This window comes from Prionailurus bengalensis, chromosome E2 (genome assembly GCF_016509475.1).
Source record: "Prionailurus bengalensis isolate Pbe53 chromosome E2, Fcat_Pben_1.1_paternal_pri, whole genome shotgun sequence".
NCBI lineage: Eukaryota > Metazoa > Chordata > Mammalia > Carnivora > Felidae > Prionailurus > Prionailurus bengalensis.
The window spans coordinates 29,004,966-29,029,822 of NC_057352.1; the positions used below are offsets into that span (position 1 = coordinate 29,004,966).

The 24,857-nt window shown below is 54.9% G+C and overlaps 1 protein-coding gene and 1 long non-coding RNA gene across 2 annotated transcripts in view; both read left to right on the forward strand.

The window, feature by feature from the left end:
* The window catches only part of NKD1 (NKD inhibitor of WNT signaling pathway 1), an 83,759-nt gene extending 73,112 nt beyond the window's left edge, over positions 1–10,647 (forward strand). Inside the window, exons 7-10 of the mRNA XM_043599175.1 lie at positions 4,138–4,285; positions 4,821–4,905; positions 6,283–6,410; positions 7,155–10,647. Coding sequence (XP_043455110.1) covers positions 4,138–4,285; positions 4,821–4,905; positions 6,283–6,410; positions 7,155–7,744 — 951 coding nt within the window. The 3' untranslated portion in view covers positions 7,745–10,647. The remainder of the gene's footprint in view (positions 1–4,137; positions 4,286–4,820; positions 4,906–6,282; positions 6,411–7,154) is intronic.
* Positions 10,648–11,885: 1,238 nt separating this feature from the next.
* On the forward strand, positions 11,886–15,100 carry LOC122494189. Its single transcript, XR_006300117.1, has 2 exons — positions 11,886–12,022; positions 12,227–15,100. It is a non-coding gene; the product is annotated as an uncharacterized LOC122494189 (long non-coding RNA).
* The last annotated feature ends 9,757 nt before the right edge of the window (positions 15,101–24,857 follow it).

Genomic DNA, 24,857 nt, shown 5'->3' on the forward strand with positions numbered 1-24,857 from the left:
GACCTTGGCATCACCCCTTTTGCCTCCTTATTTCTTTTCCTACTGTTCCTCTGTGACATCGTCTCCCTCCTCAGGAAGCTCTGGTTTCCAGACAGGTCTGCAGAGGGGTCCGAGGTTAGCATGGCTGGCCGCCTCTGGCTCGCCAGGGCATCAGGGGTGTGCCCAGAGAAGCTTTGCTGTCTTGTGTCCCTACCTGGTGCAGGGCTAGGGGTTTTCTTTTCTGTGGGTGGTGCAGGAGAAGCTGCCAGAGGGGAGGCCTGGCTGGAAAAAAGGGCGTCTCTTCCTCAGCCGGGGCTTAAGGAACGTTAGAACAGGGGGAAGAAGCCATGAGTGACTTTTAATAATTCAGGACTCCTTGGGACATACGTGACAGAATCCCAGCAAACTGCTGTAGGTTAAAAAATAATAATAATAAAGGAATATATTGGTTCATGTAACTGCAGTGTGGTCCAGGGCACTGACTTCAGGCACGGCTGGATCCAGAGGCTCAGTGTCGTCAGGACTAGCTGTCCTTGCGGCTCTGTTTCCTCTGTGTTCCTTCATTGTCTGGCAGCCTTTCCCCTGGCCAGTAGCAAGGTGGTGGCTGACATTTTACTCTCTATCTGAGACTCTCAGCGACCCCCCCACCCCACCATGCGGAAGTTCCAGAACTGAATTTCACTGGCTCTGATTGCCTCGCACGAGTGGCCCTGACCCGGTCGTTTTTGCCATGGGTTTGTGATGTTTCAGATGGCCTATTCTGGGTCAGGTGCTCCTTCTGGAGCCCAGGGGAAGTTATGTGATACATGAGCCACACAGACTGAAGGTGAATGTGCGTTTGGCTCATGAAATAAAATCAAGGGGCTGTTATTAGGGGATCGTGGGCAGGCAAGGCCCCCGAGAGGGCAGGCAAGGCCCCCGAGAGGGGCCTGGGTACTTGGGAAGCAGCGAAAACCCTTCCTGGCTGGACACCCTGCTCGTGGAGGCTGGGGATGGTCCAGGTGAACCCCCGTCCCCTCCAGCTGTGGTTCTTTGTGTGAGGGGTTATAGTTTTTCCAGAGTCAGAGCCACCGTTCTTCCCCATCTTGTTTGGGAATGTATGGCAGCCGTGGTGTAATTATCTTCACAGGGGGACACACTGCAATCTGGAAACCTGGTCAGGCGAGCTGAGTTGCGGAGGCCCCGAGCTGTTTGTTAAGGCCACGCAGGCAGCCAGGCCGGGCTTCTCAGGGGTGTGGCGGCATTGCCCTCTCTTCTGACATGTGCAGTGGTGAAGGCCATGACGCCTCTGGTCGCTGCCTTCTTCATTCCTTTCCGGTTCGGAAATGCCGAGGGGCCTCACGTGCTGGCCGTAAAAGGGTCGCCTCCCCCCGCCCCGGCCCCCCAACCTTGGAGGCCTCACAGGGACCTGCTCGCAGACACTGCTATCTGATTGTGCGTCTTGCCTTCCTCTACCCTTGGCAACCAGAGGAAGAGCAGGGAAGCGAGGGTTTCCAAGGAAGGTGCTCCGGCCCGGCCTGGAGAAGGCATCGCTGGATCGTGTCTTCCTTCTGCTGAGGAGCGAGGAGGTTGGCTTCCGGTCCAGGGAGAAACCAGCCTAGTGTTTCCCTTGGTCTATTTTTAGCCCCAAGGCCACTCCTCAAACCTGGCTATAAATACCGGTCCCCTCCATACTCTCCGGCTGTCTGCGTGCGAGGGCAGAGGGGCTCCTTCCTCACCGCGGCTGCAGCCCGGAGCCGGCGTCTGGACCAGCTTCCCAACTCGGAAGAAAGCGCCTGTTCGTTTGGGCAATAAATATTCGCAGGCACCTACTTCTGTGTGCTGGGCCCCGTGCAGGCAAGAGTTGATTTTTCAGCCGGGATTGCCAGAGTGTGCCGGTTCCTAGAGCCCGAATCCCTGGGCCCCCCGGCTTGGGACGACGCTCGGGGGGGATGATGTTGGAGGGCGTCACTTTCCTCCTCTGTGAAATGGGGATTTGACGCCTCCTTCTTGGGCTTCCTAAGATGGTAAGAGGGAGGGGGCAAACGTGGCTGTGCAGAGCAGCCCTAGGGAAGAAAGGAGGAGTCCCCTGTGGGCCTCACCAGAGGAGGTGGGATTGCTGAGCAGGCCAGCAAGACTGGGTCTCAAATTGGCCGCTTCCACAGATGTTCCAGCCCAGCCCCCCAGAAGGTTTTGTTAAAAATTAAGTTATCAGCCTGGATGGCTCGGTCGGTCGAGCGTCCGACTTCGGCTCAGGTCATGGTCTCACGGTTCATTTGTTCGAGCTCCGTGTTGGGCTCGCTGCTGTCAACGGAGAGCTGGCTTCAGATCCTCTGTCCCACACTTGTCTCTGCCCCTCCCCTGCTCACACACACACACTCTCTCTCTCAAAAAGAAACATAAAAAAAATTAAGTTATTGCAGGCAATGAAAGTAAAAATAGATACGTTGACTACATCAAAAACGGGGCGCCTGGGTGGCTCAGTCGGTTGAGCGTCCGACTTCGGCTCATGTCGTGATCTCACGGTTCGTGGGTCGGAGCCCCGCGTCGGGCTCTCTGCTGTCAGCACGGAGCCTGCTTCGGCTCCTCTGCCTCTCTCTCTTCTCTCTCTCCCTCTCTCTCAAAAATAAATAAACATTAAAAAACACCGTTTAAAAAGTTTGAAAACAAACCCCAAACCGAAAAGAGCAAGTGCCGCTGAGGAAGGGGCACGATCAACCCCGCGTGCTGTCGGTGGGGGTGTGAGACGATGTAACTGCTTGGAGTTGGGAAACAGCACGGGGGCTCCTCGAACAACGACACGCAGAATCGCCACGGGACCCGGCCATTCTGCTTGTGAGTACACACCCAAAAGCAGGGTCTCGAGGAGATCCTTGCGCACCGTGTTCACAGCAGCGTTCTTCACAACAGCCAAAAGGCAGAAGCCACCCAAGGGTCCGTCCACAGATGAACGGATAGACGCATCCACACAATGCAGCATTATTCAGCCTTAAGAAGGAAGGACGTTCTAACACGTGCTGCAACGTGGGCGCACCTCCGGGACTTTCCGCTAAAATGACAAGGCCAGTCACAAAAAGGCAAATACCGTGCGATCACCCGGAATGGCTTGTCGTAGAGACGGAAGGTAGAATGGTGGTCGCCAGGGGCTGGGGAGGTGGGGAGCTGAGAAAAACTAAATGAGAAGTATCCAGTATCAAAGAGTCCGAAGATTTAGCAGGAGATTCTGGACCTCCGGGGTGACCCTCACTCAGCTCGCATGGCCACAGGGCAAGTCAGCTGTGGTGAGCGGGAGGCACCGTTGATGGGTACGGGATGAAGCCATGGCTGAGCCCGTCTGTGTTTACGAAGAGCCGCAGGGCAGATAACTGGCCTTCTGTGGGCCTGACCTATAGAGAGCAGACATCTCTTCCAGAGGTTTCCTACATCATGTAAAGCCGGAAGCCCCGCCTCAGACAAACGACCTTAGCGGATGCCCAGAACAAAGGGAGACCCCGTTTATCCCTGCATTCGCCGGTCAGAAGCGTCTGAGATGTTTCTCGGAGCATGGGTTGGACACCAGTGTTCTGGCTGAGGGGACAGCTTGAGGCCCAGAGACAAGATGAGATTTGCTCAAGTTCTCCCAGGGTATTTCATCTCTAGGGACACATCTGCTTTTCCATTTGCATTCAGAAGGAGCTCACCAGACCTGAAGCAGGTGCTGTGGGTGCCTTCTTCCCAGCAAGATCGCTGACCTGCTTCTAGGTTGACCTGCTGCTGTGGTGGACAGTGCCCGCCATAAGACCTTTCTCTGGTGCCCGGGAGCCGGCTCAGCCTTTGCACGACAGCCCGGAAGCCCAGGGGCTAGAGCATCCCTGGGGTGGGGGTGGGGGGGCGGGCAACTCTCAACCACCAAGGGACGGGAGTTTGCCGAGGTGGGTTCCACACAGTCTTTCCGAGGGCCCAAGTGGACTGAGCCTGGTTGGCCACGGCCATACCTGCTCGTTCGGGGCATCCACTGTTTGCTGCCCCCTTGCTTCTGTGTCCTAGGACCCCTTCTCAAATGAACCTCTCACGTGCAAGTTTGTGCCTTCGTCTTGACTTCGGGGGAGCCGGGGGGGCTTCACCGGGCCCTCTGATTCCTGGGTTGTCGAGACACTGAGACTGAAGCCCCGGGTGCCTTTCTGCTTCGCTCCCCTGCAGGACATCACCAGCCTGCTGCACACCATCTACGAGGTGGTTGATTCCTCCGTCAACCACTCCCCGACGTCGAGCAAGACCCTGCGGGTGAAACTCACCGTGGCCCCCGATGGAAGCCAGGGCAAGAAGGGCATCCTTCTCAATCACCCTGGTGAGGGGTTGGAGGGCCGCCCGGGCCACAGGGGCCAGTCCACTGCAAGCTCTCGGAAGGATCACACCCCTGCCTGGGAGGAGCGGGAGCGAGTCCTGGGGGTTTCCACCGGGAGCGACTCTGTGGACAGGCGGGATTTGAGCAGGTCCTTGAAAGAGCAGGATCTGGATAGGGAAGGGATTACGGGTGGGGGGCCCTGTGGAGGCAAAGCCCTGGAGGGGCGCATGGGCATAGCTGCAGCTACAGTGAAGGCTTGTGTTGTGATGAGCCTGGGCAGGGCATGGCCTTGAATGTTAGCTGAGGAGCCTGGGGAGGAGGGGAGTCTAGCCGGGGAGACGGTAAGGGGACAAGTAGCCGCGAGACCCCCCTGTCTGGTCCTGGCTCGGCGAACCCCTTCCACAGAGCCACGGCGAGCTGCCGTGGGCCACTTGTCAAGGGCTGCATGCCAGGGAGCTTAGAAAACCCCAGCAGAGCCAGGAAGCTGGCGGACGCAAGAGCAAACCGCTCACCCGGCTCTTTCTCGGGCGGGACTCAGACCTGCAGAGCACGAGGCCCAGAGCGGAGACCAAGCCCGCCGAGGAGCTGCGCAGCTGGGAGAAGAAGCAGCGAGCCCCGCTCAGGTACACTGGTTGCGGGAGGGTGGACGGCAGCCCAGTGCACCTGAGCACATATGGAGCGCCAGCTGTGTGCCGCCTGAGCGGTGGTTGGGGGGAGGGCTCCCGACTGTGTTCTCTTCGGGGCGGGGTGGGGGGAGAGGGTGACTTCAGAGGACAGGCTCACAAATCAAGCTGAGATTTTAAAAATAACTAAATGTAGGTCCGCATTCCTTTGTCCCAAACGCTTTGGGCCCGAGATGTTTTGGCATTCAGCATTCGCCGGGTTTGAGACAAGGTGTTCTCGGCGTAGTTCCGTATTCTGTGTGGTGTCTGGGCAGCACCTTGGGATTTAGCGCACTGACATTTCCGCACAGAGCCGCGGGACTGTCCGCGTGAAGTGATGGAAAGGCTACAGCTACCTTCACATCCGTTTAGAGCAGCGTGGCTGCCTGACAGGTCATGAGCAGTCTTGGTCTTCGGGCTTTTTGGGTTTCAGAATCGTGGCTAAGAAATTGTAAGGCCGCAGTTCTCTTCCGCCTGTTGTTATTTTGTTAACTGCAGGGAGGGAAGGGAAGAGAAGAGAGGAACGGCAGGCAGTATAGGAGGCGAGAGGAGGCCTCAGTGGCCCAGAAAGGCAGGGGCGGGGTGTCTGTACCTGTTGTGAAATGGAAAGGAAGTGGCCGGAATGTGAGAAGCACGAGCCCAGAGGGAAGAGAGAGAAGGCAGTCCAAGCAGGGGCCGAGGCTTGTTGTGGGGAGGGGGCTGGGAATCCAGGCATCCGGGCATGCAGGCTAGCTATGCTGGGGAGTGGGGAGGGTGAGGGAGGTGGGGCTGGCAGATCAGAGAGCCTTGGAGGGGAGAGGCAGGGAACCCAGGCTCCCGCAGTGGGAGAAATGTGGCCTCTGGGGGCACCTCTGTCCCCACCCCCTTTCTTACACACGCACACACCGGTAAGGCCCATTCTGGGCTTTGGGGCCGGGTACAGAGCCTGCCACCCTCTGCGCCAATGGCTTGGGAGCTTCCGTCCACACCCTCTGGGGCTCCAGCCCTAAGAGGAGTTAGGCCTCTTGTCTGCAATGGGCACACATGGTTTGAAGCCTGACTTTGGGGCATCCTGAAGCTTTGACCAGTAACCTCTCACCTTTACTTTGGATCTGTTCGAAGCAGATACCTATCTGGTCCTCCCAGAAGGCCCAGGGAGGCCGGAAGAGGTCTTATCTCCGCCGTCAGGGAAGGAAATAGAGACACAGATTGCCGAGATGACCACTCCCTTCCCCTCACCCCCTTCCCAAGACCCAGAAGGAAATGAATGGAAAGTTCAGAAGGATTCCTCCTGGTGGCTCCCCAGGTAGGGGGGGGGCGGGGCTGCTGCCCACCCACTCACTTGCTTCCTTGTCATAGGTTCCAGGGGGACAGCCGTCTGGAGCAGTCTGGTTGCGACCACCATTGCGTGGACGAGAACATTGAGAGGAGAAACCACTACTTAGATCTCGCCGGGATAGAGAACTACACGTCCCAGTTCGGGCCTGGTAAGGGAGCTCCTACACCTGCAGGGTGGGGTGGGGTGGGGGGCATTCATCATGCCCCTGGGCTGGGGGCAGGTACAGCTTTGATTGGACGGGTTACAGAGTCCTCTGGGAGGAGATGACATTAAAAACACTTAAAAGACTAACACGTGCACAAAGCTGAACAAAATCAAAGAGCATCTTGGGGCCTACAATGCAATGAACACAGTAGTTCTGTGCCCCTACCCCAGGCCCTTTGCCCTGGCCGATTAGCAACATACTGCTCTGTCTTCCTCAGCCGTTGACATGTGTTGACGCCTTGCTGAAATAAATGAAGAGGCGGCCCACTTCATTTCACGCCCCCACCCCTTCTCTCCTTCCTCCCACGTGTAATTCCTGTGTCGGTCACCTCTGTAAGTGAAGGAAGATGCCTGAATTTCCTTCGTGTTCCCATGACCTTGGACACGTAGCAGGGTCTCTGTCTCTCTTTCTCGCCCGTCTCCTGGAAGGGGAATGAATTCTTTTTAAGGACCCGACGAAGAAGCAGTTCTTCCCGTTTAGCAGATGGCAAAGTTGCGTTCCAGAGAGGTTCCTCCAAGGCAGCGAGGAGCAGTCGGGGCTGGGGGGGAGGGAGGGGGGAGGGGGCGCGAGGAGCCATCAGAACAGTTAGTGTTCCGGGAGCACTGCACATGGGCGTGGTTTCGGGGGCACAGTGCGGCTCCCACACACAGTAGGTGCTCATGAAATATCTGTTAAATTGGTTCCTAGGCTCCCCGTCAGTGGCCCAGAAGTCAGAGCTGCCCCCCCGCACCTCCAACCCCACTCGGTCTCGCTCCCATGAGCCAGAAGCCATCCACGTCCCACACCGGAAGCCCCAAGGCGCGGACCCGGGCTCCTTCCACTTCCTTGACGCCCCATTCGCCAAGGTCTCGGAGGTCCAGCAGCGGCTCCGGGGCACCCAGGATGGGAGCAAGCACTTTGTGAGGTCCCCCAAGGCCCAGGGCAAGAGCGTGGGTGCGGGCCACGTGGCCAGAGGGGCAAGAAGCAAGCCCCCTCCGGGCCCCGCCGTCCCCGCGGTGTCCCCGGCCGCCCAGCTGGCCGCCAGCCCGGCCCTCCTCCCCACTCTGGCACCCCTCGGGCACAAGAAGCACAAGCACCGAGCCAAGGAGAGCCAGCAGGGGTGCCGGGGGCCGCAGGTGCCGCTGGCCGTGGGCGGCAGTGTCGTGGGGCGGGACCGCGTGAGGGACCTGCCCGCTGTGGTGGTGTACGGGAGCCCGGCCGGCCAGGCGGTGCAGAGACACGAACATCACCACCACCACGAACACCACCACCATTACCACCACTTTTACCAGACATAGACCCCTCCCCAGGAAGCCCCGCCCTGCCATATGAAGGACCCCCCTCCCCCTGCCCGCCCAGGCATTATTATTCTATTAATTATTGTTATGATGATGATTATTGTTATTAATAATTATTGTTACTCCACTAATATTCAGCTAGCCTCCATGTAGAAGATCTATGGAAACACAGAACTAAACTTTTATTTATATGTTGTGAGGACTGCATAACTTTACCCGAGAAATGACTCTGGGTTTGGAATTGGCCTGTCGACCGGCGGAGGCTCCCGCGGGCTCCCGAGCTGCGGTTTCCACGCAGGCTGGCCCACGCCCGTCCCAGCTCTGGGGGAGCCCCCGGCCAGAACGGTGCCCTACCCCAGTCTCTTCCAGGAGAACGCCCTTACCTGGCCCGCTTCCAGAGACCCTCGAAATCTCCGAGAAGATAAACAGCTGCTACCTCTTAGTATCATTCTGATTTTATTTTGCCCTTAACTGATTGTAACGTGCTACAAGGGATTTCAGCGGACTGCAGACGCGTGACCTTCCTGGCTGTCGTGGTTTTTTACGTCCCAACCTAGGAACCCTAGCTGTCCTTTCTGGCGTTCTCTTTCACGCCTTTCCAGTGGGATCACGTCCTTGCCCAGAACCGGTCCCCTCTTCTCTGCCATGCACAACAGGAAAATACGCTTCTGGTCCTCCCTTCCGCTTTTCTCTCTTCTTTAGAAAGATACACACACATATTTAAAGACTGCCCCCAAAACCAGCCTTCTCATTTTGGAAACCTCTGGAGAGGGAACCCAACCACAGAAACAACTGTGGTTTTCCAAGATCAGGCGCTTGTGTGTTGTTGGTTGTGGCCGAAGATGTAGAGACCTCGTGTTCTGCCGCTGGCAAATACACACGTTCCTACACGGTTCTCTATCGGAGCTCCTGTATCTACAGCCAGGTGCCATCTGTCCATTTCTATGTATCTTTCGATAAATATACACTCTCAGGTACCTGTTCTGGTGTGCAGAGATCAGTGGCTTGCTTCTCTAGACATTTCCTGAGCCCAGATGTGACCCTGTGTGCCTCCTGTTCGGGCCACTCTCCATCAGATGCGAATGGTCACTTGCTTCTCATTGGCGGTCCTTTTTTGGGGTTTGGGGTCTGGCAGATTGGGAGAGGCTTGCTGGAGTCTAGAAGCTTGGAAGGAAATGAGGACAGCGGCTGGAGCTGGGACCCTGGAGTGGTGGCCTCCACAGAGCAGGATTTTATCTGATAAGGGCCCGGAGAGACTAGGAAAAGGACCACTGGCAACTAGTCGGGGTCCCATGAGAAACAGATGACACACACTCACGTTGGGTAATTTGAGGGAATATTTATGAACTGTGGGCAGAGCCTCCGTTTTGAAAGAGTGCAGGATCGGGGGCTAGCAATGTGTGGGGCGGCTCCTGCCCCTGCAGTGGAGCAGAGAGGGGGGGCGTCATCCTCAGCAGCAGAGGGGTGGGGCTGGGGGGGCCCCCTGAAGGAGCCGTGAGGGTCCCTCACTCTGGGATGCAGCCAGCCTGTGGGGACTCTACAGAGAAATATGATGGATATCCTGGCTTCACTCCTTCCTGCCCTGCATCCTATCGAGACCCCATTGACTGAAGCCACTGGGAGCCGTGGGGCCAGAGAGCTGTTACTGAGGGTCACATGGACATTCTTTCAGGGCAGACAGTGAGTGGAGGGACACAAAAAAAGGAGTGGCCAGCTGCCTGCCTTTCTGCTGCTTGGTTGCCAGCTGGCACCCCCTCTTCCAGAGCCTCTGGTTTTGGTTTAATGTGGCTGGTAAGGAGTTGGTTTTGATAGTGAGCTGGGGGAGCACATCAGGCTCAGAGAGGTTAACTAACTTGCTTGAGATCACACAGCAGGTGGCAGAGCTGGGATTCTAGTCTCCCTGTCCCCCCCTCCCTCCCCGTGATCCCTTTAACCACTGGAGTGCTTAACCACTGGATCAGGGCTTCCCTTGTTTTGAGTTGTGGGTTTCTATTAGCATCCAACTCAGTGGGAACGTAACCAAAGCAGGGAAGGCAGGGAAGCAGCTGGCTTGGAGAGGAGAGGAGCCAGGGTTTGAATGAAGCCCTCCCTTTCTGGGTTCATACTTCCACCACTGGGTCACCGGGAGGGGGCTGCTGGCCCTCTGAGCCCCGCTACCATGTGGAAAAGCATCTTCTGCCCCGGGAAGCCCAGGGCAGGCTGCTGACTGGCCGGGCTTAGAGCCGGAACCGATTCCTGGGCCGATCCGTGGCCCACCTGGGGTCACATGTCCAACCTGCAGCAAGGGGGCGGGGTCTGTGCCAGAAGGAAGGAGAGGAAGGGTGCTAAGCAGGCAGACGCTGATGGGGCCCCAGGACCAGAACTGCTGCAACATGGAAAAGAAGCAGGAATTGTGTCCACACAGGGAGTATCTCTGCAGTGGCTTTAGAGCATTTCCTCAGCCTCTGAGAAGACGTCCCATTCCATCTCTCCGAGCCCCACGCCTGTCAGGATTCTATTTCTTAGTGACTGGGATTTATTTAAAATACCATTTTGAAAAATTGTGACAGGTGCACATGTTAAAGATTCGAATAGTTCAAAATGCTGTTCGGTAAAAAGTACACTTCCCTCCAGCATCCCTGACTCTACCTTCCCGGGCTGTTGAGTGAAGCCTGGTGGTTGAGAGCATAGACGTTGGGGCCAGGCTGCCTGGGTTCAAGTTCTGACTTCCTTAGCGTTGTGTTCCAAGTCGTACACCGTACTTCTCAAGCCTCAGTTTCCTCTTGATACAGGGGGATTATAAGAGACCTACCCCACAGGGTTGTTGGGAGAATTCAGTGAGTTAACATATGCCCGGCCCATGGGAGCACTATGAAAATGTTAGCTGCCATTATTTACAAGAATAAATGCATTTATAGAAGATATCTCTCCACTTAAGTTTTGTTTTTTTTTTTCTTGTTTTGTTTTTGTTTTTGTTTTTTTTTTGAAAAGACTTTACTTGTTTCAGAGGACTTTGAGGCTTACAACAAAATTGACGGGAAGGGTCAGAGATTTCCCATATACTGCTTACCTCATGCATGCACGGCCTCCCCCATAATCGACATCTGTCACTGGAAGGGTAACATTTTTTTTTTTTTACCAAGGATGGACCTACGGGGACACACTGTAATGACCCCAAAGTCCATAGTTTGCCTTGCGGGGGTGGGGGGGTCACTCTTTGGTGTTGGACATTCTGTGCATTCAGACAAATGTGTAATCACATATCCATCATTCTAATGTCATACGGAGTATTTTCACGGCCCTAAAAATCCTCTGTGCTCCTCCCATTCCTCTCTCCCCTGCCCCGTTTTGTTATTTTATTCAATATTTCAAACAAGATTTGAAACAGAAAACTGTGTAACAGTAACTGCCAACTTACCACCCAGATCTTACAAATGCTGACAGATTACAATATTTATTTCAGATCTATTTTTAAGAAAGAAAACACCGCCATTGCTGCTTAATCCCCTTCCCGCCCCCACTCTTTTATTTTTACCCAAGGAGTAACATAGTATTCATACTCAGGCACTTTTCTCTGTGACCTAATGTATTTGGAGAGCTTCCCCCCAGCGTTTATAGAGCTCGGACCCCTTCGCTCTGACAGCTGCTCAGCCTTCTGTTCTCAGAGGCCCTGACACGGACTTGTCCCATCCCCCCTACCGTGCCTGTGGATCTCTCATCCCGGCACTCAGGGTCCTTGTGCCCAGCTCGACCCGGTCCTCGCCAGCAGAAGCAAGAGCCACAGGACCAATACAGAAGTGCCGAGTTCGGAAGCATGTGTGATTTCGATGTGGTTTGATTATAAATGACCTCTGAGAGAAGGTGTACCGAATAATTAGAAGCGGAGGAAGAAGACAGAGGAAGAGGAGGGAGGAAGGAAGGGAGAAAGGAGGGAGGGAAAAACAACTAGGAAACTACAAGGGGTCAACCGTACTTCTTGGTGAGGCTCTGAGCACATGTTCCTGCAGGCTGGTGTGGGTGAGTTTTGTCTTGTTTGCAAGTCTCCTGACATCCTTTGCAGAGGAGCTGTTGCTGCTTCCCCAGGACCCTGAGTTCTGAGCTCCCCTGGCGCCTGGAGAAGCTGGGGGGGGGGGGGGGGGGGAGGGGGGCGAGGACAGGACTCGGCTTTGCGGGGGGACTCTTTGCGCAGGACTCTTGCGCGCGTGCGCACAAGCACTGGCCAGTGGCTAGGATGCCGCGTTTCTGCTCGTCTGTCCCCGGGCCCTGAGGACAATCTGGTGTGTCAGGCAGACAGCCGGGGTGAGGCTCGCAGCTGCCGGAGCCCCCCTCTCATCTCCTGGGGAGCACGGGGCGGTGGGGGGGGGGGGTCGGGGAGCCTGGGGGCGCTTGTGCATTTCCCGCCCAGCCGTGCCAATTACACTTTTTGGCAAAGGAAACAGCCGGGAGCGGTTTCTTTTGCTTCCCCCTCGTTGTTCTCAGCGTTTAGATGTCAAATCATTACAGAGCCGGAGGGAAGGCAGCCTTGGAGGCGGCAGGAGGAGGGCCAGGCTGCCTGCACCTCAAGTACGGTTCCTGTCAGCCGCCGCCACTAATGACCCCAGCTTCTGTGAGGCCCGTCAGCACTCGCGGGAATGAAAGGGGACCCCTGAGATGTGCTCCGCCTAAGCAGACTGTGACCCCGCCCAGCCCCCCTCGCCTTCACCTCCTCATCGAAGGCGGGGCTTCAGCCAGCAGAAGTACCTGGGGGAGGCACACGCCAAAAGACCCCCACAGCATCCTTGCCCTTGTCCGGTCCAGCCCCAGCCTCAGCCTCCACCTTCCCAGCCCCGCCTTTGCCCCCCAAGTCCCGTGGGCACAGCCTGGCTCCACCCCTTCTCGGTGTGCACATGGCTGTGTTTCGCAGAGTCAGTACCGGTGGCACCCACAGTCGAGTGCTCCTGAAAGCCGCGGGGAGGGCACCCTTCCCCTATCATTAAAGTGTCATTACACCCTTGTGGGGGGCTCTGATCTGGTTTTTGGTCTTGTCCTCTTCTCCCAAACCAGCAGACCTGTGAACCCGACCCCTCTTCTCAGGGGCTTGTGGCCTTGAATGATTTTACTGATTATTGTATGTCTCTGCAAAAGGCTTTCTATGCTCAGCATCTTTCTTCCTTTAGCATGAGAAGGCGGATGAGTGTGAGACCCATTTTCTAGCGACTGTGGGGGACGGATTGCGCTCAGGTCCTGGTCTCATGGTCCATGGGTTCGAGCCTTGCATCGGACTCCGGGCTGACAGTGCAGAGCCGGCTTGGGATTCTCTCCTCTCTCGGCCCTTCCCCTACACGTGCACAAGCTCTCTCTCAAAAACAGATGGATAAACTTTAAAAAAAAAAAAAAAAAAAGAAGAAGAAGAAGAAGGTGACCCTGCGGAGGAAATGACACACAGAGCAGAGCCTGGCCTAGATTTTCCATCTCCCACTGACCGTCCCGCGGGCTTCCTTTCCCTCCACCTTCTCCCCACAAAGGGGAGGAATCCTGGCGCATTCAGCCTGTGAGCCTGGTGAAAACAAGAGGATCTCTATCTTGACCTGAGATGCTCCAGACGTGACTCTGGCATCGCCCAGCTTGCTGGGGTGGGGGTGGGGAAGGCAGGGTCGAATGTTCGCAACCTGTAAGTCTCACCCCGAGTGCTTCAGAATCACCCGGGGAGATTTTTAAAAAATGCCACTTCCTGGGCCCACCTCTGATGGTGCTGATTCGCCCGGACGGGGGTGTGGCCAGGCATCAAGGTGTTTGGAGCTCTCAGGTGACTTCCGGTGCAGCCAGGGCCAGGGCTCTGAGCCTTGCATTTTCCCCAGATGACCTCAGAAGGCCCCTTTGAAGGAAATACCTAACGTCAGGGGTCATAAGAATCTCCCAGGGAGCATGTTAAACGCAGATACCCCTGGAGAGTGAGATTATGTGGGTCGGGGGTGGCAGACATCATCGGTGCTGTTAACGAGCTCCTACCCCAGGGAGTGGTGTTACAGGTGGGCCCACAGGCCACAGTGTGAGAAGCCCAGTGGCCTGTGCCTTGGCACAAGCGGGGTGGAACCGTGGTGGGCCTGCCTTAAGGAGTTTGTGCGCTAAGGTGTAAATGAGGCAGAGACAGCTCCCCAGACGCCTTTACCATGAAGAGCCTCCAGAAAGCCTCATGATGTTGGAGCAGGTGGCCATGACCGCACCAGAGGACAAAACCGGATAATTCAGTCACGGCCCTCGGGATGCAGACCGAGTTCTTTTCCCAGCTGCCCAGCCGCCTGGGCCCTCAATAACCCACCTCCCCTCCCTCGGTTAAACCACAGGCACCCAAAGCAGCCAGATGTAGCGAGATTCCCAGGTGTATCTTTCAACCAGGATGGGTCCGCAGAGCCCCCTGGCGTGTGGACCACACGTTCTCCTTCCTCTCTTGGCTCTTTATATAGAGGTGCAAGTGGCCTTTTCTCAATCCTCCCACTTTGTCTGGGGGCCCTTGCTCCCTGGGGGAGGCACTCGTGTCCTTGGTCAAAGCCAGCCTTGGGGAATAGAGGCGTGGTGCAACCCCCGGCTGACGGTCTTTGCAGTACTATAGGCCCAGGCTTGGTTACCGGCAAGCTTACGGTGCCCCGCCCTGCCCCTACTCGGGTCTACACTGGGGGCCACGTGCGCGCTGGCCCTTTGGACCCTTCCTGATCCCCCATGTCTGGACGGAAGAGGTATGCACAGAGGGGCATCAGAGATCTAGAAGAAGGACCAGGGAGGCTTATCCAGCCACGAAGTAACTGCCAATGTCTGAGGATGCCCTGGAGGAGGAGAGCAGTCCCGGACCCCCTGGGCCACCGCTCAGATCTCAGAGGGACAGGCTGAGCCAGATGAAGGCCTTTGGGGACTGTGGGCGCTACAAAAGGATTACCATCGCCAGCTCCCTGCCCTCATCCCGAGCTTTGACTTCCTGCTGCTCCACTGAAGTGACACTTTTCTAGATATTTCTCGTCGCAAAATTCTGGATGAGTCCGTCGAAGCTGACTTTTTTTCTATAACAACAAACCCTCGCTTCTTGTCCCCAGCTTAGCTGGTGCCCAGACAAAGGGGCGGGCAGCAGTGTGTGTCAGCATTTTGCTGGGTTTACTGGCATCCTCCTAGGCTGGGACATCTCTCCAGGCGGGGACCTCTGTACTGCCGGTTCCTGGAGCAGGCACAAAGTAGGTGGTCACTAAAAGGAAAAGATGGCAGGAAAAGGAAACGGAAGGCAGAAGGAGGGGACTGGGGATTTCACGGCCTTTATTGACCGGAGGGTTCACGGCATTCTCCTGCCGGTGAGTCCTCGACTGTGGAGTTTTACAAAGCCGTAACAGTTCGACTAAAAGTCTGGGAAAGCAACACGGCGTCACCAACTTCTCATTTCGCTAAATAAGACCGTAAAACAAAACCAAACCAAACAGAAAAGAAAGCCACGGTCTTTTACTGTTCAAAGAAACATTTTTTAAAAAGAAAAGACAAAATTTAGCCTTATTTGAAACGAAAACCCCCTCACTGCATTGGTATCCCCCCCTCCCCGTCGGAAACCGGTGCAGATTTGGCTGAAGGTTCGTGGGGTTCGTGAACAACCAGCTGTTGTTGGGTGGGAGACTGCCCCCAGTTTAAAGGTAAGAGAACTGAGTCCGGAGGAGGCGTGTGGAGGCCAAATTGCCACTTGTTCCCAAAGCTGAGTCCAGACCGGCTCCGAGGCCCCCTTTCCGGTCTTCGGCCTGCACTGCCTGCTGGGGGGCATGGGGCTAGGCTGGCATCTGTGATATCTGGGGAGAGGGTTTCCAAGGCCTCAGTCGTGGGCCAGTGACTCTGCAGGGGCCGTTGTGGTGATCCTGCTTGGGCTGGCCCAGCTCAGCCACAGCCAGACTGTTTGAGGCCTGTCACTGCCTGTCCAGCAGTCAGCCACCCGCGGTGCCTCCGGGTGTATGTTGGAGGGGTGGTGAGGGCCTCTCCCACCCTTCCCATACCCTGCCTCCTCGGAGCCTCCTGAGTCCTCCTCCTCTACCATCTTATCCCTCAGGCTATACCCACGGTGGCCCACCAGGATGTCATGTTTGACCTACCTGGGCTTTCACAGATTTTGAATTAATTTCCCAAATCTGAAGGTTTCACCTGAATATCTGGATTTTTAGCTTTTCTCGTAAAGATCAAAAAATGGGATTCCACCAGGCCCACATTCCCAACGGGGCAGCAATCCCCAGGAACTATAGGGACGTCCCTTCAGATGGCACGTGTGCTCTCCGGTCGTCCTGGTCAACCTGGGGCACGTGTGCCTTCCTCGGCTTGCTGCCGTGGAATCCCAGTCCATGACCCCGAAGATGCTCAAGCTCCTTTGGGGAGTCAGCTATGCCAGTAAAACCTGGGTCTGCTCAAGGCAGCGTTTCAGATGCTAATGGGGGTATTTCAGGCACGAGAGGATTTTCATGGGGGAGATCTTTGGGGCCAGTTCTAGAAGTCCTCCCTCAGCACATGGCCCCATTCCTTCTTTAAGTGAGGCAGGGTTGGCTGGGGGCCCTTAGCAGAGGGTGCCAGCCCATGTGAGACCCTGCCCGTCACTGCTTAAAGAGGCAAAGTGGGTGGAAAGAGCCCCAACTCAAAAGGTTCTGGTTGATTCCATCTAGCTGGGCTCCTTTGAGCTGACCTTGGGTCAGTGACTTCACCTCTCAGAGGCTCAGTTTGCCTTTCTGCCAAGTGGGCCTGATGAGATCTGCTTTATTTTTAGCTCCAAGGTCTTTGGAGATGTAAGCAAGCTGAGAAATACAAGAGGAGATTCTTACACCTTAAATTCCGTGAACAAATCCCCACATGCCCCAGCTTTCTTTTTTTTTTTTTTTAATTTTTTTTTCAACGTTTTTATTTTTATTTTTGGGACAGAGAGAGACAGAGCATGAACAGGGGAAGGGCAGAGAGAGAGGGAGACACAATCGGAAACAGGCTCCAGGCTCTGAGCCATCATCAGCCCAGAGCCCGACGCGGGGCTCGAACTCCCGGACCGCGAGATCGTGACCTGGCTGAAGCCGGACGCTTAACCGACTGCGCCACCCAGGCACCCCCCGCCCCAGCTTTCTTGGAAGGACAGCAGAAAGGCTGCCGAGGAGGAAGGGTTCTCAGGGTGGACACATGGGGAAGCCCAGCCCGGCCCTGTCCAGGCCTGGCATTGGCCGTGACTCCCGCCTCCCTGGGCTGCTTCTCACTGTTCAGGTTGGGAGTCTGGCCCTCTCCCATCTGCAGATATGGGAGGATGTGGCTCCAGAGCCTCTGCGTATGACATCTGGTTTGGTGGGTGAAGTTTGAGGTGGTGAGGCGGTCCAGTAGCCAGGCCCCCAAATGAGGGCGTGGGGGCTCAGCTCAGCTGGTAGGGACTTTGAGGTCAGGCAAACCCTAACTGAGACCTGGGTCCGCTACTTCTGAGCTGTGTGACCAGCGAGACCATTGTGGGACCAGCGGTCCAACTTATCCGGGCCTCAGTTTCCTTCTCTATAAAATGGGGCCAATCAGAGGACCTGCTTCACTGGGGGCATTGTAAGGATCAGAGTAAATGATCCAGTGGATGTGAAGGGCTCAGCTCAGAGCCCGGCACAGAGTAGGCCTTTAAGAAATGACAGCTGCTGTTACGAGATCTGGTCCTGCAGGGCTTATGGGAAAGGGGGTGTAGTCCTGAGGGACATCTTGTTCAGCCCCTGGACTTAAGCCCTGAGCTGCAGGATCACTGGGGAGTCTAAATCACCATATCGGTCATTTATGGAGCACCTGCTGTATGCTCAGTCTGCATTTGCTGGCATCCTTAGGCCAGCCTTGTGAGGAAACTAACAAGGCAGCTGTGTGTTGAGCGAAATGACTTACCAAGGTCACAGTTGATGTGTGGCAGGGTTAAACACAGAGTGACACCTGAGCGGGGGGCCAGCTGTTAGTCACTTGACTCTCCCTTTCCAGGAGCCTTCGGACACTGGCAAAGTGAGCAAAGACCAGTCCTACCCTCTCCTGTACCATCACCCTCAGCCAAGTCTGGGCGAATGTGAGTGAAGGCAAGCTCTAGCAGGTGGGACAAGCCTGAGGCCCCAGCTGCGGCAAGACGGCGCCCTGCCCGTCCACTTGAGTCTTGTTATGTTCTGGAAAGTCATCGCTGACCCCGAATCAGCAGATACCGAACCATTGCTCCTAGGTGAAATACAGGGTTAGGTTCCTGTGAGCCCGGGCTTGCAATATGTTTGTCCACCATCAATACATAACCTTGTTTTGTGTGTGTGTCTGTTGAAAGACACCTTATGCTCTATATAATGTTGGGTCATTATCATTTGAACTCAAGGCCAATGGCAGTGTAACTCATGCCTGAACGAAGGTAATCTAACGTGCATTTTCTCTATAAGGCACATAAGAGCCTTCTGGTGCCCGGACACACGGGACAGCACGTCAGTACCACAGGTGGTACTTTATTTTTGTTTTTTAAATTATTTTTTAAAACTTTATTTGTTATTTATTCTGAGAGAGAGGGAGAGAGAGGGAATCCCAAGCAGGCTCTGCACTGTCAGCATGGAGCCTGATGCGGGGCTCGAACTCACGAACCATTGAGATCATGATTGGGGATCATTTGAAACGGCTAAGTCACCAATACAAGGCGCAAGAGTACAAAAGTGTGACACTAAATCGACTGCAAAAAGGACACTCGTTGGTAGTATAAGAGCGGGAAACGCGAAGGCAGAGCATGGCCTTGTTTGACGTCAGCTGGAAACATGCACATCTAAGCGGCTGAAATTTTTTACCGCTTGGCGCATGACTCTGATTGACTGTGAAAGCACCGTGAGTATTGATTTGGAGGTTACAAGTAAGTTTAGAGGGTAGGCAAAGTCATAAATAAAGACTCGGAATCATCAGAGTTGGCTGTATGATGCTTGTTTGTGCCTCTGATTATTCAGCTGACATCTGTTTCCACCAAAGCGCTCTCTTGCTTCCCAAAGATTGTTTTGTAATCCCAAAGGCCCCGCAAAGATAGGTGCTTGTTAAATCTCTGCCGAGCAACTGGAAGACAGTGCCTTCCTGGCCTCCCCACCCAGCCTGGGCCATAGCACAGGGCCTGCTCTGGTGTCTCACGGGTCTCTGCGGATCCATTCATTCATAAAGACTGGTGGGCAGGGAGCCTCCCCTCCCACAAAGTTGTGCTTTGTTGGTCCTGCCCTCAGGGAGGGGTAGCAGCGTTTGGACAGGCTGAAAACCTGGAATGTACTGCGGATGCTCTGGGTGGGTGGGAAGAGAGAGGTAACACCACTGAGCTTGGCCTGTGGGCTCCCAGTATAGCCCAGGCATGTGGCACCCGGGTGACTTTGAGTGGCATTGTCCCCTGGCCAGATCCTCCCCAGGTGGCCACCGTCACCTGATTTCATTTCCTCTGACTGTATCCTCTAAAAGCAGCATCTGATTGTTATTTGTTCAGAAATTCCTAGCTGGAACATTCCAGTGTGGTCCCTGTGACCTTTTATTCCCTCCCTCCATCCTTCTTTCCTTCCTTCCTTCATTGTGGAGAATTTGGCATTCAAGTACCTCCCTCGGTCGGTCGGTCGTGCTGTGTGGTTTACTTGCTGCCAGTCTGTCTCTGAGGGCTGACTACTCCCTGATGACAGGGAGCTGCTCGAATCGAGCCTGGTCAGAGGAAAGGGTGATCCACACTGGGTACTCACTGTTCAGAGAGGTTTCTCTCAGGCCCACCTGGCCTGGACCACACCTGTCCCAAATTCCTCTCCATCTGTACTCCCAAATATTTACTGATCAACTACTATGTGCCAGGAGCTTTGCTCAGCACCAAATAAAATAGACATCCCCTCTCCCTACCTTCACAGAGCTTTCAATTTAGAAAGGAAATAACAGTCATAAAAATGACACTGTTATCAACTGTGATAATTTCTGGGGGGACGTGTGAAGAAATAACAGAGGGGACACGATTGAGACCAGGGTTGGAGAGGGCCTCTCCAGGAAGCCACATTCAGGTGGAGACCTCAAAGATAGGAAGGATATATCCAGGTGAAAAGTTCGAGGAAAGCTTGTGCAAAGGCCCTGGGGCAGGAGAGAGGGTGGGCCATTGGATGAACTGATGGAAGCCAGGGAGGCTGAACACAGATTGTAAAGAGGAGGCCCAGGATGGGCATGACCTGGGAGTCCTGGTGGAGAGTTTCCTCATTACTATGAGGACACATTAAGAAGTTAGAAGGTCGGGGGTGGGAAAGGCGGTTAGGGTGTGTGACCCTCTGGCCACTTGGTGGAGACTGTGAACAGTAGGCAGGAGAGGAGGCTCTCCTCATAGGACACAACGGCAGCCTGCCAGATAGACATCGCTTGTGTCGCTCTTACCCACAAAAGTGCTAAGGCTCCACTTGTTTGCCCACACCGGGGATCAGCGGTACCTTCTCTGCTGCTGAACATCTTCTTAAGTAGGGGAAGGAACAGAAAGTGAAGTTGGAAAGAACAAGAGGGCAAAGACAGGGGCTGAGAGAGAAAGAGGCCTCCGTTTCCTCTCTCTGGTAATTGCTGAATTGGCGCTCCTGAAGGCAGAAAAGGAACGACTGACTCATGTCCCTCCGCCAGAAGAGGGGGAAGAACGGAGGCATGATATTGACTTAAACGCGGGGGATTTAAAAGGCCCCTATGTTCCCACTTTGTGCTTTGCTTCTAACAGACAGCCTGGGACCTTTGAAGTCAGTCTGGCCCAGTGGGGAGCGGGCTTCTGTGGAGACAAGATGCTAACGGGGGCGGGGGAAGGGGGCCAGGGGGCGGCCGAAACTCTATTAGGCATGCTCTAGCAAAAAGAAAGGCAAATCCAATGATAATGTACATCTGTTTCAGGGAATTTATAAGCTTTGAACATTTTTTATGGGCAGATAAGTGGGTCCTTTTCTTACCATAACTTAGAACTTCAAAGCTGAGTGTGTGGATAATGCAAATTGCTGAAATATGAGATTTTCCCTACAAAGAGGTTTCCAAAAAAGACGGGGAAGAAAAAGAGAGGGGGAAAGAGAGAGAGAACGAAGGCTAATTGATGCCACAGTCTTTTATGTACATGGCAAAAACAGGACAGAAATTGATTTTTATGAAATAAGAAATTGATGGGAGAGACAGGGAGAGGCGGAGCCCAGAGGCAGGTGTGGGGGCTAGGCCTGGGCCGGGCGAGTTACCCTAGGCTGTGGGTCAGCTCTGGGGGCACGGCCCCCTCCCTCTTGGAGCCCTCACCCTTAATGGGGAGGACAGGACAAACGGACATAAGGACCCTTCAGAGACGGCCAAGGCAGTGTCAGCCCAGCGCCTGGTCCATCCAAGGTGCAAGGGGGCTCAGGGACAGGGTAGATCCTGGAGGCCTGGGACAATCCGGAAAGGCTTCCTGGAGGAGAGTGGCTGTGTAGGGCAGGCATGATCCTGGGCGGCTGGGATGGGAGCAGGTGCACACTAGGTGAGGAAACAGCTGAATCAGGGGATCCCAGGTTATGCCTCTGCCAGCCAGTCCTTGACACAGTCAGTCCTCTGTGCTTCTCCTGTCTTCCCACCTCCACGCCCAGCAAGTAGCCCGTGAGCTCCGTGAGGGCAGGGGCATAGTAAACACTCAATATATGCTTGTTGTAGGAGTGAATGATTGAATGAATCAATGAATGAATGACAGGCAGGATCAACCAAAAGAGGAATCCACTCCGTCTTTTCACTATTCCATATTTTAATATTTATAACATAACCAAATACGAAGATCGGAGCTTATAAAATTGTTCTTTGGGCATTCCAAATTTTGCTTCTTTTTGTTCTTTTCTTCTTCTTTTCTTCTCCCTCTTGCTGCCTCTTCTTTCTTTCTCCTTCTTTTTCTGCATTTTCATAGAAGTGGCGGGCTTTCTGTGTTAATTTTATCATTTGTCTACGCCATCTTGGCAAAGCCCTCCCCTGTGCCAGGGATTGGCCAGGAAACGTCATGTGACCCTGTGCTGGCCAATGGGACCTGAAAAGAAGTCTGTGGACGGGCTTGTGAGACGTCATGGCGGCAGCCATCTTGTTTGGCACGGGAGGACCGCAGAGCACCTAGAGAGGCAGGCCTGGGTCCCGGAGGATGTCACCGAGTACCAGCCATACAGTACCTGGCAGCTGCTCAGCGTGGGCACTCCAGTTGCTTGGCTTTTCGCAGAAGAAAATCCTGAGATCGAGTCGTTTATTCTGAGGGAATCCTGGGAAATGCCAGTGGGGCAGTGCGGAAGTGGGACTGGGGAAGTCACGCATTGTGGCGGGTCGGGGCTTACTCCTTCCTGGAAGCCCAGGAGCCCACGTAGAACGCCCTCAGGGTGACGCACCCGCACGGCAAGGGAGCCGGGGCGTTTATGCCCCCGTTGCTGTCAGCCATTAGCCAGCTGCTCCCGCCCACAGGCCCAGCAAGCTCTGGCGTCCAGGGAGACCCCCCTCAGAGACTCCCTGGTGCCTGCAGTTGGGAAATGGACTGGCAGCCACAGAAATGCTTCCCACGGGGGACTCAGGGCCAGCGCTGGCATCGTCTGTTCCTTGGCGTTCCCTAATCCACGCCAGGTGATCGCAGAGGGTCTCCAAGGAAGAAAGAAGGGGGTTGGACACTCTCCTGGGGACCCATGGGCAAACGGAAGTTTGGGACAGGTGTCATAATGGCCGCGAGAATGTGAAACAGTTGGGGTGGTGTCGGAGGCACCTGGGTTTGCTCCAAGAGATGTCTGTCTCTACCAGCATCCCCGGGCCTCGTTGTGGACCCAGAAGGGTTCAGCCTCAGAAGCCACAAAAACTGCCACCTCCTTCTGTCCTACGCCTGTCCTTCTCACAGCCCCGTTTGGTTGTTCCCAACACACCAGTGTTCTGTCTCCACCTCCTGCTTGCTCTACAGTAGCCCCTGGTCTGGATTTCCACCCCTCTCTGTACAATACCTTCAACGCCATCACCTCTGTCTTTCTGCCCCACCCACCCGACAAAAACTAACTCTGGGAAAAATAGGGAACAGGATCAAAAGCTCTGGAGTCAGACGGACAATGGTCATTATCCTCACCGGGTTGCCATTGACTTTGTTGTTCCTCAATCCCATGGGTATTTTAACAGCTACCTTTCTTGACCTCTTGGCTGTATTTCATGATGGTGGTCATATTCTCTCCCCTTCGTATTCTCCCTCTCCTCTGGGATTCCGTGCACAGGCTGTTTGTTGCTCCCCTGTGTGCATTTGGTAGTACAACCTCTGGTTTTGAGTTCAAGAATAAAGACTACAGTTCTCAGACTCTTTTGCAACTAAATTTTGTAACTGAATTCTAGTCACAGGGAGGTGTCATGTGGCAGCTCTGGGAATCTTTTTTAAGAGCTAGCTTGTTTATTCCCATCGTCCATTTTTCTTCTCCATCCCCTCTTCCATTCTGCTTCCTGGAAAGCAGATGTGATGGCTGGAATTCCAGCCACCACTTTGGACCATGAGGACAAGCACAATAGCCTAGAGATGGTAGGGTGGCTGGAAGAAGCCTGTGTCCCTGAGGAACAGGACTTCCATTACAGACCTGGATACCTACATTTAGACTATTAAATGAGGAAGAAACCAACTTTTCACTTTTTTAAACCACTGTCTCTTGCAACCAAACTAATTCCCAAGTGAAATTATTTTCTTGGTATCAAGCCCTGTTGGATATTCTCTAGCCCCTCTGGACCACATTTAGCAGTAGCCTTTTCCGAATCCTCCTTTAAAATTTGCTGCATTAAACCTGGGTACGCGGGACCTGTCTGTACTATCGCTACAGAATCTGTAAGTGTTTCAAAATAAAAAGTTTTCTTTAAAAGACGGCATTGAGCTGGGCTTGGTCCTCGTCCCATTTCTTCTGCATGGCCTCACTTCCTGGGATCTCATCCACTGCCATGGCCTTGATTGACCATCTCTAGACTGTTAAGAAGGGCCTCCGACTACACGCCCCCAAACGAACTCACCATCCTACCCCAAAACTTGAATTTCAAGCTTAGTAAAGGGCAATGCAATGAATCAAGTGACCCAAGCCAGAAGCCTGGGCCTGCTCAACTCCTTCTCCCTCACCCCTAACCCAATCACTGAGACTTGCCGGTTCTGCATCCTAAAGAGAGGTCACCTCTACCCAAGTGCCTCCATCCCGGAGCCACTGAGCCGGACGGAGAGCCCTGTCAGCTGTCCCCTGGCCTGGTCAGCTCCTCTTCCAGCCTTCTCCTGTCGGTCCCCAAAATGCGGACGGAAAGTGCTTCTTCCAGTGGAGTCTCACCAGGCCACTTCCAGCTTCACCCACCCAGGTGAAGGTTGGACAAGGGTCCAACTAACTCCTGGCCCAGCAGACCAGGCCTCAGCGAGGTGCCCCTGCCCACTTCCTGCCTCACTTTCCCTCACACCCTGACTCCCCTCTCCACCATGCCCCACTGCATGGTGGTCCTCGAACGACCGACGCCTCTGCTCCCCTCCGTCCCCGAAGCGACTGCTACTCACCCTGTTGAGCCTGTACTCGCCCTGGTTCTTAGCCTGCGTTCCCCGAGGAACCCGAGACACAGGCTTGAGGGCAAGTTGCTGTTTGGGCAGAATGATGGCAGCAAGAGGCGTGAGGGGGCAGGAGAGCGAGCTGGGAGGTGACAAGCCGACACGAGGAGGATGCGTCGAGAGCACTCCCAGAGCGTCCACCCGCAGGATGAAAGGTCGGAGCACGCATTCACCGCTCCCAGCCCCCAGGCCCGCGTCTCGGGGGTGCTTCTCGGGGGGTGCTGACGCCTCCCCCACCTCGCAGGCTGTGTGCTCACAGGCAGGCCCCTGCGGGCCTGGAGAAGGCCCCGGGGAACTTGCAGGATGACAAAGCACAGCATGGGATGCAATTGTGCTGGGGCCCGTGCTGGCAGCCGGGCTGAAATAGCAGGTGGCCGTGGCTCTGTGCTGCCTCTGCCCTTCAAGAAGACCAGCTCCTCCAGGAAGACCTCCCCAAGGCTGGAACAGATGCCCCTCCTAGGCTCCCCGCACATCATCTCACAGCTACTTGTCCTTCCTGCTTGGCTGCAAACTACTTTAAGGCACAAATGAGAGGAGGCGCCAGAGCTCAAAATAATGCTGTGGAAATAAAGCTGAGCAGAGAGGGACAAGTGTAAAGACGCT